This window comes from Phocoena sinus, chromosome 14, assembly GCF_008692025.1.
Source record: "Phocoena sinus isolate mPhoSin1 chromosome 14, mPhoSin1.pri, whole genome shotgun sequence".
In the NCBI taxonomy this organism is placed as follows: Eukaryota; Metazoa; Chordata; class Mammalia; order Artiodactyla; family Phocoenidae; genus Phocoena; species Phocoena sinus.
Window position 1 is genome coordinate 59504304 of NC_045776.1, and position 15679 is coordinate 59519982.

General features: G+C 36.8%; 1 protein-coding gene across 7 annotated transcripts in view; it reads left to right on the top strand.

Annotated features, from left to right (window-relative positions):
* The window catches only part of ANKRD12 (ankyrin repeat domain 12), a 114384-nt gene that overhangs the window by 24792 nt on the left and 73913 nt on the right, over positions 1-15679 (top strand). For all 7 annotated transcript variants that reach the window (XR_004345466.1, XM_032603248.1, XM_032603252.1 and 4 more), the window contains exon 2: positions 6218-6355. Coding sequence is in view for 4 of the 7 variants with exons in the window: in XM_032603248.1 (XP_032459139.1) it covers positions 6269-6355 (87 nt within the window). In the remaining 3 variants the exon portion in view is untranslated. The remainder of the gene's footprint in view (positions 1-6217; positions 6356-15679) is intronic.

Below are 15679 nucleotides of genomic sequence, written 5' to 3' on the forward strand. Positions count from 1 at the left end.
ATGGTATTTTTCACAGAAGTAGGAAAAATAATCCTAAAATTCATGTGGAACCACAAAAGACTTTGAATAGCCAAAGCAGTTTTGAGAAAGAATAGCAAAGCTAGAGGCATCACACTTCCAGGTTTCAAACTATACTACAAAGCAATGATAATCAAAACAGTATGGTACTGGCATAAAAAGAGAGACCAGTGGAACAGAATAAAGAACCCAGAAATAAACCCATGTGTAATACAGTCAACTAATCTTTGACAAGAACTCAAAATGGGGAAAGGATAGTTTTTTCAGTAATTGGTGCTGGGAAAAGTGTATATCCACATGCAAAAGAATGAAATTGGACTCGTATCATACACAAAAGTTGACTTGAAATAGATTAAAAACTTAAATGCAAGGCTTGAAACCATAAAATTCCTACCAAAAAAATCGGGAAAAGCTCCTTGACATTGGTCTTAACAGTGATTTTATGGATGTGACACCAAAAGCATAGGCAACAAAAATAAACAAGTGGGACTGCATCAAATAAAAAATATTTTGCACAGCAAAGGAAACAAAATGAAAAACAACCTATGGAATGGGAGAAAAATATTTGCAAAACATACATCTGATAAGGGGTTAATATCCAAAAAATATATGGAGCCCATACATGTCAATGGCAAAAAAAAAAAGAAAAAAGGGACTAAAAAATGGGCAAAAGACCTGAACGTTTTTCCAAAGAAGACATACAGAGGGCTAAGTATATTAAAAGGTTGTACAACATCACTAATCACAAGGGAAATGCAAGTCAAAACCACAGTGAGATATGCCTCATGCCTCTTAAGATGGCTGTTACCAAAAAGACAGGCGAGGGCTTCCCTGGTGGCGCAGTGGTTGAGAGTCCGCCTGCCGATGCAGGGGACACGGGTTCGTGCCCTGATCTGGGAAGATCCCGCATGCCGCGCAGCGGCTGGGCGTGTGAGCCATAGCCGCTGAGGCTTTGCGTCCGGAGTCTGTGCTCTGCAACGGGAGAGGCCACAACAGTGAGAGGCCCGCGTACCGCAAAAAAAAAAAAAAAAAAAAAAAAAAGCGATAGTAAGAGTTGGTAAGGGTGTGGCAGAAAGGGTCCCTTGCACACTGTTGGTAAGAATGTAAATTGGTGCAGCCACTATGGAAAACAGTATGGAGGTTCCTCAGAAAATTAAAAGAACTGCCATCTGACCCAACAATCCCACTTTCAGGTATATCTCCAAAGCAAATAAAATTATAATTAGCTGTACTCCCATGTTCATTGCACCATTGTTTGCAATAGCCAAAGTATAGTATCGACCTCAGTGTCTGTTGATGGATGAATGATTAAAGAAAATGTTGACCCTTGAACAATATGGGTGTTAAGGACGCCAATCCTGTGTGCAATCAAAAATCTGCATATAACTTTACATTTGGCCCTCTGTGTCTGCAGTTCCACGTCCTCGGATTCAACCAACTACAGATCATGTAGTAATGTAGTATGTATTTATTGAAAAAAAAAGAAAAATCCTTGGGAAGTCCCTGGCAGTCCAGTGGTTAGGACTTGGGCAATTTCACTGTAGGGCGCTTGGGTTGAATCCCTGGTCGGGGAACTAAGATCCCACAAGCCCCACAGTGTGGCCAAAAAATAAATTTAAAAAGAAAAAAAAAATCCACATACAAATGGACCCTCACAGTTCAAACCTGTGTTGTTCAATGGTCAACTGTATACACATTTACAATGGGATATTAACCATTAAAAAAAAAAGAATATCCTGCCATTTGTCACAAAAGGGTTGAACCTGGAGGACATGCTAAATAAGTGAAATAAGCCAGACGGAAAGATAAATACTGTGTGATCTCACTTAGATGTGAAATCTAAAAATGTTGAATTCACAGAAGCAGGGAGTAGAGTGGTGGTTGCCAGAGCCTTGGGAGTAGGGGAAATGCAGAGACACTGTAAAAGGGTATGAACTTTCAGTTATAAGACGAGTAAGTTCTGGGGACCTAGTGTACGGCATGGTGACTGGTTAATACTATATTATATACTTTAAATTTGCTGAGAGTAGATTTTAAGCGGTCTCAACACACAAAATGCTAACTGTGAGGAGATGGTACTTGATTGTGCTAACCCTTTCACAATGTATCCATTTATCAAATTGGTACATTGTACACCTTAACTATATACAATTTTTGTTTGTCAGTTATACCTCGGTAAAGCTGGGGTGGGGGGGGAAGAGATGAGAGCGAACATCCTTGCCTCATTGTTGACCTTAGGAGAGAAAGAAAGCATTCACGTTCTGTTCTAGTACTAGTTTGCTGAGAGTTTTGTCATTAACGGGTATTAAATTTTATCAAATGCTTTTTCTATATCTGTTGAAATGGTTATTTATGTCTCTTAGTCTGTTAATACAGTGAATTACATAGATTGATTTTCAAACATTACACTGACCTCAAGTTTCTGGTATAAATCCCATTTGGTCATGATGTATTATCCTTTTTTATAAAGATGGATTTGATTTACTAATATTTTGTTGACGATTTTGTTATGATTATGAAGTATATTGGTCTGTAGTTTTCTTGTAAAAGACTATTCTGTTTTGCTATCAGGGTATTGATGGCCTCATAAAATATGTTCTCTTTCCTTTTCAGGAGAGTTTGTGTAGAATTGGTAATATTTCTTCTGCGTATGTGTTTTGTAGAATTCACCATTGATGCCATCTGGGTTTTCTTTGTTTCTAAATATGAAATCAAGTTCTTTAATAAGTATTGAGTTATTGAGATTGTTTTCTTCAGTGAGCTTTGGTAGTGTGTGCCTTTCAAGGAATTTGTTTCATTTAATTCGTTGAATTTATTTGTATAAAGTTTGTAACGTGTTCTGTCTTATTTCTAATAGGTGTGGCTAAGAGGTTTATAAATTTTATTGATTTTTTTTTTTTTTTAGAAAACCAGTTTTTAGCCTCATTGATTTTTCTTTGTTTTTTAATTTGGATATATTATTGTTATCTTTCTATAATTGATTCTGTTTTGGTTTTTTTTTTGGCGGTACGCGGGCCTCTCACCGCCACGGCCTCTCCCGCTGCGGAGCACAGGCTCCGGACGTGCAGGCTCAGCGGCCATGGCTCATGGGCGCAGCCGCTCCGCGGCATGTGGGATCCTCCCGGACCGGGGCACGAACCCGCGTTCCCTGCATCGTCAGGCTGACTCTCAACCACTGCGCCACCAGGGAAGCCCTGATTCTGGTTTAATTTCTTTGTTGTGTGAGAACAAACTTTGTATGATTTTAATTTTAAATTTATTAATGTCTGTTTATGATCCATGATGTGGCCTAGCCTGGTGAATATTATGTGTGTCCTTGAAAAGAATGAGTATTCTGTTTGTTGTGCAGATTTTTCTGTAAATGTCAGTTAGATCCAGTCAATTCAAATTGATGGCATTTTTTTAGTTCTTTTATATCCTTGTTGATTTTCTGTCTTACTGAGAGAGTAGTTGAAGTCTCCAGCTGTAACTATCAATTTGTTTATTTCTTCTGTCAGTTTTGTTGGTTTCTGCTTCCTGTACTTTGAACCTCTGTTGCTAGTTACATACCTGTTTAGTGAAGTGGGCCTTTTATCACTATATAATATGTAATGTCCCTCTTTGCTTTGAGATCTGTTTTGTCTGATAGTAATACAGTTACTCCAGCTTTCCTTTGATTATGCTTGCATGGCATATCTTTTTCCATTCTTTTACTTTTAACCTACTTATACCATTATATTTGAAGTGAATTTCTTGTTAGTGCATAGTTTGGTCATTTTTTTTCTCTCCTCTGACAATCTGTCTTTTAATTGGTGTGTTTAACATTTGCATTTTATATAATTATTGCTATGTTTGGATTAGGTTTATCATTTTATTATTGTTTTGTTTGTTCCTTCTGTTTTTCGTTCCTCAGTATCTTTTTCTGCCTTCTGTTGGGTTATTTGTACATTTTTAAATATTCAAGTTTAATTTAACCAATGTGATTTTGATCATCTCTTTGTGTGTTGATTGTTCTAAGGATTACAGTATATATCTTGGGCCCAGGACCTAATTATTTATTAAGTACGTTGTTGAATGAAGTGATATTTTTAAAATCCATTTGTGAGTTTTGTTAGTGCTAAAATTTTCCAAGTACAGTTATTATTTTTTTTAAATTAATTAATTAATGGCTGCGTTGGGTCTTTGTTGCTGCGTGTAGGCTTTCTTTAGTTGCTGCGAGCCAGGGCTACTCTTTCTTGCGGTGCACAGGCTTCCCACTGCAGTGGCTTCTCTTGTTGCGGAGCACAGGCTCTAGACACGAAGGCTCAGTAGTTGTGGCTTGTGGTCTCTAGAGCGTAGGCTCAGTAGTTGTGGCCCACAGGCTTAGCTGCTCCACAGCATGTGGGATCTTCCCAGACCAGGGCTCAAACCCGTGTCCCCTGCATTGGCAGGCGGATTCTAAACCACTGCGCCACCAGGGAAGCCCCAAGTACAGTTATTGAAAAATAATACAAGCTTTTTAAACATACAGTCTATTAATATAATATTATTACCACATTTAATTTTCTCCAAAAATATTCATGACAGTTCTTCATTCACCAGTGACTTGTTTTGCTTGGTCTACAAAAGGAGATAACTGCTTCATCTTCATAGTGTCACCTGGGTTAATGCCTGTTGATACTATGCACCTCGGTTTTGCTTCTGAGTCAGAATTTTTCTCTTTATATATGACTTGAAACTCTAACTCTGTAAGCTTTGCATAGGGCTGGCTTTGAGGACAGTACTAAGTTTAAATGATTCCATTTATATGGTAATAGTAGAAACAGTTAAATGACCCCAAGGGAAACTTTGCCTCTTCGGTGTAGTGTCAAAATTTTTCCTTTGTTTCTTCAAGTTTGTTTCCTCCTCTATAAAATGAAAGATTTGAAATATTTGAACTGTGGCAGTTTTTTTTTGTGTTGCAGTATACTCTAATTTGGCTACATTCAGATTAATATAAACTAGTTTTAATAATTTATCAATTATCTCAGTTCATTTAAGGGTTTTTTGGTTTTGTTTCTATTGAAACCAAACAGATTTTAAAGCACCAGTAGAACAATTTGAAGAATATAGATTTTACTAATTTTCTGTTCAGGATGTCTGAGTTTTAATAATTCATATAGGTCCTAGAATGTAGCTTACTTATATCTATGATACCCATTTATAGGAAATTTATAGCATGAAGTAGTTAAAATTAGGCTTGTCAGTCATTGTGTTTCTTGTTGTGGCCCAGGTCCTGTTCCTGTTGGCCAGCAGCCTGTCTAGCCCAGTGCTGTGCAGTAGAGCTTCCTGGGGTCATAGAGTAGATAATGGTGCAGACTACACAGATGCACTATGTAGTGTGGTACCAACTTTAATTAATTTAACTTTCAACAACCATGTGTGACTAATAGGTCATCAGACAGCAACACAGGTCTAGCCTCATGGCTACCCCTTTTATATATAAAACCCACATTTTGGAATTTTTTCTGGATCTCTCAAGCAAAAACTTCTAGAAGAAAAAAAAAGAGCTTGTAAGAGGCTCTTTGACCTATTAAATCAGCTTGTAGAGGAGGAGACAGAAAGCTAAACAAGTTGGAAAGAAAATGATATGTAAAGTGATAATTACAGTATAGTATGATAAGGATTAAATCAGTGAATAGGTTGATAAAGTGACGGAATACCTGGGGATGTCTGGGGGTTCAGTGAATGAAAATAAACCACTCTGGGGATTTTAAGTAGTAAGGGCTTAATTTAACTTAAAATAGAATTCGTTGTAAAATTACTGATCACACCTATCAAGTTCTTGGTTGAGTCTTTAGGAATAATTTCCAGACCAATGCAGAACTACCAGAGAATCTGTTAGGAGCTCCTGCCACTGGAGCCATGCTGGGTGGGGTGACAAACACTTTGCCTCCACTTGGACTGCTGCTGGTTACCCAGAAAGCTGGAGGTTAGGTACTAGTCTAGAGAAGATGGGAAGAAATATAAAAGTAGTTCCCTTTTCAGTGACAAGCTGAATGGACTTGAGCAAGAGAACTTTAATTAGAAGCTCAAATTGTTAAATGAAAACTTACTTTAGGCTAGGATAGCCTCTCTGAGAAAATAAATTATCTTACAGAGACATGGAAGAAACCAAATTGCACTAATTGTGGTGCATAAACTTTAAGTAGATTTTATTGCATACGTATACAAATAATCCTTATATATCCATTCTTTGCAGATCCAGGATGAGAAGACTGATAAAAGAAGAAGCTAGTTGAACAGCTATAAGATGCCCAAATCTGGGTTCACAAAACCAGTGCAGAGTGAAAATTCTGACAGTGACAGCAATATGGTAGAAAAACCATATGGAAGAAAGGTATATGATTATGCTAAAGATTTGTTGACTCTTTGGAAATTGTGAAAAAGACTCCTGATTTAGTATTTTTATTTATTTATTAAAAACTTTTCTAATTGTAACTTTTATTTATTTTGTTTTACTTTATTTTATTTTATTTTATTTTACCAACACCCAGTGGCTGTGGGATCTTAGTTCCTTGACCAGGGATTGAACCCGGCCCTTGGCAATGAACATTCAGAGTCCTAACCACTAGGCCACCAGGGAATTCCCATGATTTCATATTTTTAGTAACTGCTCATAAAATAAAAAGCCGTATGGATGCCAGATCCTGGGAGTGAGATTGTTTTTCATTCCCTAAAATAACAAAATTACCAAGATCACACAGTTACTTGAGAAATGATCATGAGGCTGGGGATCCAAGACCTCACAATCATTTGTCATTTCTTCCCCCTGACCCCTGGTACTGAAACACACATACACAGTAGCCATTCACTTTTCCATGTCTATAACTTTGGATAAATTTACATAACTTTTCCAAACTCAGTATGTCTCTCTGTAATAGAGGACAACAGTACTTTATAGAATTGTGACAGTGAAATGACTTAAGTATTATACTTAATACAATGCTTGGTATATAGTAAGTGCTCAATAAATGTTAGCCATTTTTGTTGTTTATTATTAGTCATTGCCAATGACCCATGATTCTGCCCTTTTACATCTATCCTTCTTCATTACTATTTAGTTTAGACCCTCAAAACCTTTATTTAGACTTCTGTAGTTGTCTCCTAAGTGGTCTCACTATCCCTAGTCTCTGCTTTATCTAGTTAGTTTTACACATTATCTTTGAATTTTTCTTTCTTTGGATTTTTCTTTTTTTTCTTTTACGTTCTTTTCTTCCTATAAGCCATTTTCTTGTTGAAGGACATCTGAAATGTTTCCAGTTTTTGGCTAATATGAATAAAGAGTCTGAACATTCATGTAGGATCTTTTTTGAACAGCTTTATTGAGGTGTAATTTGTATACCATAAAATTCATCCACTTAGTGTAAAATTCAGGGATTTTTAGTAAGTTTATAGAGTTGTGCAACCATCATCACAATACAGTTTAGACCATTTCCATCATTGTTAAAAGATCCTTAAATGCCCATTTGCAGTGTGTCCCTGTTCCCACCCCAAAGTCCAAGCAACCCCAAATCTGCTTTCAAAATCAACACGTAAGTTTTTAACTTTGTTCTTTTCAAAAATTCTTTTGGCTATTAAGGGTCATTTGCATTTCCATATAAATGTTGGGATTAGCTTGTCAGTTTCCACAAAAAAAAAGCCTGCTGAAATTTTTATAGGGATTTTATAGAATCAGTAGATCACTTTGAGTAGTATGTCATCTTAACATGTCTTCCAGTCCATCACCACAGAATATCTCTCCATTTATTTAGATTTTCAATTTCCCTGACCAATGCTTTGTAGTTTTCAGTGTACAAATCTTGTACTTTTATTGTTAAATTATTAATATTTTATTCTTTCTGATGCCATTATAGATAATTTCATTTAGGATTTTTCACTGCTGGTATATAGAAATGCACATATTTTTGTATACTGATCTTATATCCTGTGACCTTACTGAACTCATTTATTCTAAAAGTTTGTGGACTCCTTAGGATTTTCTACATATGGGATTATGTCATCTGCTTATAGACATAATTTAACTTCTTTTCCAGTATGAATACTTTTATTTCCTTTTCTTGCCTGATTGCACTGGCAGTCTTTGCTTTTGATTGCAGTGTTTAATCCACTCACATTTCATGTAATTATTGACAAGGTTAGATTTATATCTGCCATTTTGCACTTTGTTCTTATGTTTCAGGTCTTTTTTTCTCTCCCGTCTTTGCTGCCTTTTTTTAAAAACTATTTTTCAGTGTACTATTTAAATTTCTATGATTTTTTAAAACTATGTTGCTTAAATTATATTCTTAAAATGTTGATCTAGGGATTTTAATGTGCATGCTAATTACTAGAGGTTAATATTGACTTAAATCCAGTATAATACAGCAACTTTGCTCCAGTATAGCTCTGTTACCTTCCCTTCCTTTGTGTTCTCTGTGTAGTATAGATTATATCTACATTTGTTATTAACTCAACAACAGAATGTTACAATTATCATTTTATACAGTCTTATTTTTAAAGAAATAAGAGAATTAAAGAGAAATATATATTTATACAGTTCTTTGTTTTTACCTACAGATTTACCAATTTTGACACTCTTAATTTCTTCCTGTGAATTCAGGTTACTGTCTAGTGTCATTTCCTTACAATCTATAAGAATTTTCCTTAGTATTTACTGTAAGACGGGTCTTCAGCTGTGATTTCTCTCAGTGTTCATTGATCTAAGAATATCTTGATTTTGCCATTTTTAAAAAACAGGTTTTTTGAGATATAATTCACATACCATACAATTTACTCATTTAAAATGTAAAATTCCGTAGTTTTTAGTATATTTACAGAGTTGTGCAATCACCACCTCTGTCAATTTTAGGACATTTTCACATGAAAAAGAAGCCCTATGTACCCATTAGCAGTTACTCCCCATTCTGTCCCCAAACCCCACAGCCCTAGATAGCAAATAAATCTACTTTTTGTCTCTATAGATTTTCCTATTCTGGATATTTCATATAAATGGAATTCTACAGTATGTGGTCATTCATGACTGTTTGCCTTTATTTTGTTGGGTATAGAATTCTTATTTGACTTTTCCTTTTAGTAGATTGTCATCCCACTTCTTTCTTGCTTTAAGTGTTTCTGATGAGAAGTCAGCCGTTAATTGTGATGAATTTTTTTTTTCGTTGCTGTTTTCTCTTTTGTTTGACTGTAATGTGTTTAGGATCCCTTTGCAATTATTCTACCTGGGGTTTTTTGAGTTACTTGGATCTGTAGATTAATAGTTTTCATGAAATTTGGGGTGTTGAATTTACTGATTTTTTTGTTTGTTTTTGCCATCTCACATCTGCTGTTGAGCATACCTAATACATTTTCAGTCACTTTACTTTTCAAATCCAGTATTTCTTTGTAATTGTTCTTTATTCATATTCTCTGTTTAAGTCGTTGTTGTCATACTTTAATTCTTTAAACATTGTTTTCTTCCTCCCTCTCTCCCCTCCCTTCCTTCCTCTTTATAGACTTTGCCAAACCTATCTTGGCCCACTCAGAGAAGTTTCTCTTGAATACTTTTTTCCTTGCTTTCCCAGCTGCTGTAATTTTTATTGAAAACTGGACAGTTTAGGTCATATAGCAGCTCTGGATTCTCATTATTTCCCACCTAACAGTTGTAACTGTTCCTAGTTTTTTGTTTGTTTGCCTTTAGTAAAATGTCAGGTTTTGCAGTGTTTGTTACTTTGTCACAACCACTGGTGTCTAGGTTTTTGGGGGTTTTGTTTGTTTGTTTAGTCTTGCTTTACTAGGGGTTGCCCCATACCTACGTGGATTAGTTAGCAACCATTGGTTGGTCAGGCGTTGTGCTCAAACGTGAGCCAGTAAGCCTTACCATGAGCCAGTAAGGCTTCCACCTTCCACTGATAGATATACATGTGTGTTGGGGAGTGTGCTCAATGTTCAGGCATTTTTCAGGTAAGCCCTAGCATTTACTTTCTGTCGGGCTCACCCAGGAGTTCCCTCATGTGTGCAGGCTCCTCGTTGACTAAGGATGGTGTAGAGAGCTTGGGCCCTTGTAGACCTCCCCAGTGTGTGCACACAGTCTCCCTGTCAGTGAGTGAGGGGTCTGTGCAGAGCTTAGCCCTTCTCAGGTCTTCCCCACATACTTACCCTGTCTGCCAGGGATGAGTGCCAGGGATGAGTGGCTGTCTTATCTAGTGCCCCCGTGGCTCTCTGATTTCTGCAATCGCCCTGTTAAATTTCTGGTTTGTCTACTGGCTGTTGCTCCCCCACAGTGGGACCACAGCCGTAGGCTAATAGAACTATGGGTTTTTTTCCACTCCATTCCTTTCCTACCCTGCTTGCTATTTTTATCAACGGAGTGACTGGGTGGTGGGGTTTTGGCCTTCTGTGTCAATTCAAGTTGACTCTTTGGCAGCAAAGATGCTGGTTTTCATTGCCAGCCCCACCCTGGAACTACTTCATGCAAACTAAGCATTAGCCAGGAAATGAGAACAACCCCAGGCAAGAATGCCGAAGACAATCACTCTTCTTATCCGTAGTTCAGCAGTTTTTCTTATTGAAAATGCTTCTCAATTTGTTGTTTTTGTTTGATTTCTAGAGCCTTGCAATGGTGGTTTTCGACAGTTTGTCCAGGTTTATAGTTATTCCTTGGAGAGATAAGTTGCCAGTATCTTCATTGTACTATAGACAGAAGTTTCCCCAAATATATTTTAATGTGCCAAATCTTAAGGAGCGTGAGTTCACTAATTTATTCATTTTATTCAACAAACCTTACATGGGATGCTTATTGTGTTGTGTGCCTCTCCTATGACCCTTGAAATAAAACAGTGATTGGTGGGACTTCCCTGGTGGTCCAGTGGTTAAGACTCTGCGCTTCCACTTCAGGGGGCATGTGTATAATCCCTGCTGTGCGGGGAACTAAGATCCCGCATGCTGTGCTGTGCAGCAAAAAAAAAAAAAAAAAAAACAGTGGTTAAGGCGTGGTCTAAATCTTTATGAAGACTCTTAAGTAATTGCTCTATCTCTGTGTCTGAAGTGTTTTGGTCTCAGGACCCCTTGATACTTTTTAGCATAACTGAGGAGGCTAAAGGGCTTTTCTGTGTGTGGGTATGTCTGTTGACGTTTACACAATCAGAAATTAAAACTGAGAAAAAATTAAAATTTATTAATTGGTTTTAAAAAACAGTATAAGTGTTACATGTTAATAATATATTTTTATGAAACACAACTGTATATTCCAAGACAGTATCGGTGAAAAGAGTGTCATTGGTTTTGCAAATATCTTTAATGTGTGGCTTAACAGGAAGATAGCCAGATGCTCATCTCCTTCTGCAATCCGGATGTTCAGATATCTCTTGTCACGTAATCTCAAGGCTCAAATACACATTCTTTAGAGAATGAGAGAGAAAGATACACTAACATCTTAGTGTTATTGTGAGCATATTTCTGACTTCGCATTTCCCCTGAAATGGTCTCAGGGACCATACTTTGTTCACACTAATGAAAGTATTTGTACAATGATGGGGCAAAGGAGAGAAGCAGTCAGTTCTAGGATGTTCAGGGGTGGTCTCACAGTGGAAAAGATACCTAATCTGGATTCTCAAGTATGTGACTAGCAGGAAAATGAGAGTAAAGAGTAGACTTAAGCAGGAGATGTAAAAAAGACAAGAATCTGTTAAAGTAATGCATGCAGAGTTAGGATGTAGCCTGTGAAGGGTAGAGGGTAGGAGATAAGCATTAGACAGGGGCCAGTTCATTATGGCCTTGTGTTCCTTGCTAAAGATCTTGAAATTTATCCTGTAGCCAGTGAGCCAGAAGGGAAGGGCCATGGCAGAAGCCAGTTAGAGTATTATTTAAAAATCCAAGCAGAAGGCAGTGTGGGCAGTGGCTGTGGGGATAGAAGTGGCAGATCTAAAAGATATTGAATTACTGAAACTTGTGTATGTATAGAAAAAGTTGTCTGGGTCCACTCTGAAGTTGATTGGACTGTTCCCTGAGAGGGCACTCAGGAAAAGGGACAGGTTGTTTGAAGAAGAATGTGTTTGGTTTGTACTTGTTGAATTCAGTTGATCATCGGAGCATTCAATAGAAGTATCAGTTAGATAGTATTAGTTAGATATGCGTCTAGAGGTAAGAACAGCTAGACTGGAAATAAATGTATGAGGATTTGTGGAAAAGTGATCTATAGGTATTGAGATGTCACCTAAAGAGAGTGGGGCAAGAATGGAGGAGAGCATACCCTGAGGAATTCAGATATTTTAGGAGTCAGGAGAGGGGGAGCAAGGAGGACAGAGAGAGAAGCAGAAGTTACACGGCAAAGAGTGGCGAGGGGGTCTGTATGACAAATGCTGCAACAGTTAATAGGAAAGACCAGGCCATTGTCAGTAGAGATACCTTACAGTGACCTGGGTAAAGGGGACCTCAGTAGAGTTGTGGGGACAGAGTACAATGTGAGATTTGAGGAAAGAATTATAACTTTTATTTCTAAATGCTTAAATATAGTGAAGGTTGCATTTGTGAAATTACATGTGAGCTACTTGATGTCAGTTTTTGGATTTGAATTTATAAGGCTAAGGTTGTTGAAGCTTTTTTTCTTCTAGGTACTTCGTATTATTTTTTGAAGATTGCCACTAAATATGCAGTAGTCCTGACCATTGCCTTCATAACGGTGTGATTTCTTAAAACTATAGAGGCAAGCAAAAATCAAACACTTTTTACTAATTATTTCTATTAAAAATATTGCTTAGGTAAGTTAAGAATACTTATTAATCATTAGATTTATAAGATAAATAGGAAGAATAAACACAAACTATTAAATTCCTTAATTATTAACAGTTGGCTTACCTAAAGGGATATATTTAACTGTTCTCAGTCTCAGTTTAATCATTCAGTGTTTTTTCTCAAGATCACACGTTTGTTCGGGTAATGGTCAAAAGCCCTTCTGAGGCAGTATGCGTGGTGCTTACTGCCATGCTTTGGGATTTCTGAGCAGCTTGACATCCAAAGCTGTTGTTAGAAGTAATTTTCTTTAGTTTTAAATAGATATTTGAACTGTTTATTTGCACCTTAAGAGAGGAAGGGCCATAACTTCCATTCCAAATTTCTTGCTTATAGACCATGTTACTACTGCTTCTTAGAACAAAATAAAGTTAGAAGAGAGGGAAGGAGAGAAGGCAGCATGACCATCTTATTCATTGATTTGTAAAGCATATTCTTAGGATTGTCTTTTCTTGGTGAGTGATTGGCCTTGAAACCAGCCTCTAGCTTCTGCTGAGTTTTTCCTTCCATAAAATTTTTAGAAATGAATATTATATAGCTGTTCTCTCATGTAAATACAGACCGTATTTACAGCTTAATATGACACAGACATTGCTGTTACAAGATTCTGAATTTAAAAATAACCTGAACCAAAGTTTAATTTTTAAATGCATTTAAATAGACAATAATTTTAAATAATCCCATTCTATAGCAATATGCTTTTTATATAAAGTGCTTTTATTACCATGTTAAATATTACAATAGTCAGGGGTTCATCAAAAATGTCTCCTCAGAATTCTTCAAATATTTTATCCTTTCACTGCTAATCTGTGGGATTTTTTTCCCCATTGGTTTTAGTTTAAAATTTTTTCCACTGACATTTTTAGCTATAAATTAGCTATAATTTGCAAAACAAAATCTTTCATCAATCATTTTCTGATAAGCTAAAACCCGGGTTAAATTCATAAAGTGTGAGAGAGTGGATGTTAATGGTCTACCTTTCTAAATAGCTCTGCCCTATCCTTTTCATCATCAATATAGTTCAGACCTTCATTATCTCCTATCCCCATGATAACTGAGAACTTTTCTTTTATTATTCAAGTAATGTAATAATGTTCATTACAGAGGAATTAGAAAATGTATATAAGAATAATGAAAATAGAAATTGCCTTGTCTGAGATGAAGCATCTGAGGTTTTACCCTACTTGCAAGCTAATTAGTTTCATGGATTATGGCAGAAGACATGAGACTCCTGGGTCAGATAGAGAGGAAAGCATTTTTTCTCATAGCAATCGCTGTAGCCATATATCAGCATTTGTGCCTGTTCTCTGAGCCCTGTTTCTCACAAAGGGATGCAAAGAAGGCCAGGTGACAACTACATATACAGTGGATTGTATTATAGGAGAGGAATCCCAAATCTTTTTAATGGGCAATAAATCTACCTGACCTTTGCCCTAAAGGGAGAAATTATTTATTATACTGAACAGTGAACAGGTCTGATCTACCCTTTGCTCCAGAGGGAGACACTTTCTCTGTCTTCCAAGGCTATTCTCTATACAGATATCCTTGAAAAGATAGAATAAAGGGATTTAGTGCTTCTGCTTGCAAGATGTGCAGAAATGCAAGAGAGCTATAGAGAATTGTCTCCCAGCACACCTGTAATGCCATTACCCACAGATAGCCATTAACATTTTGGTTTATATACTTCAAGCGTTTTTTGGTTTTTTTTCTTTTTTTCTAGGTAAATTTTTACCTCTTATTTTTTTCTATCTTGAGTTGGTAAAGGCTACCAGCACATTGTTTAATATCAGCAGTGATAGAGGATCATTCTTGTCTTGCCATTAATACTTTCATTGCTATGTATGATAGCTGTTGTAGGTTATTGAAAGAAAATCATTAATATAAATGAAAAAGACTTAAACTATTTTAAAATAAAAAAAGTCTGACTCTGTTAGGTTTATTACGTCATGGATATGAAAGAAGAATGTGCCAGTGATTCTCTCCTGAATTGACAAGAGTATTTATACCATTTGATGATATAGAAATTTTAAGACAATCAGAAATAGCTATTTCTTTTGAAAGTTACTTTCCCCATATCTGAAAATAATTTTTATTGTTAAGATTCTCACAAAAACACTTTGTTCAAGTAACACTTTTAAGGGCAATTTTATTTTACAGAGAACAGAACAAGTTGGTAGCAGGAATGAATATTCACACTAATCACCATATTGCACAGGAGAGTATGATTGATAAATTCGTGGGAACATTTTTCATTTAACATATTAAATTGGTTTTTCTTGTTTTATGGCACAGAACAGTATCTTTACTCACACAAGTGCAAGGGAGAAGGGACATCCTAATGTTTTTCTTAATTCTTTTTTTAATAACAAAGATTTGTATTTCTAAGGAAAATCTCTAGAACTTTGTTGGCTAACCATTTTACTAATCATGCCTTTTTGTTTCTGATTCTTTGACATCTGGGACCTCAGGGACCCTGGGGAGACTGCCCTTCCCAGGGCTACTCAGTTCCCAGAGATAGTAAACAATTTATGTGTGACCACACCTTTCATATGCAAACCAACTAATCCAGGGTCCATCCCCAACCACCAACTATATCCAGCTCTCACACTCTGGGCCACTATCCCCCTGCCCTAATAACAGTCACACCGGAACCAGGTACCAGACAGCTAGAGAAACAACACCTATACCCTAGAGTCTGCTGAAATTAGGCAAACTAGCCAACCCTAAACCTGCTTGCTCTGCCTTGCCTTTTTCTTCCTGTGGAAACCGCAATAAAAGCTTTGACTCACATTTCCTTCCCCTCTCTCTGCTTCCTGAACCTCCTAGGTGCTTCCCCCGGTGGCACCTCATGGTGCGGCATGCCTCCTCTTCTTGGGAGCTGTGAGTAACAAACTCTCTT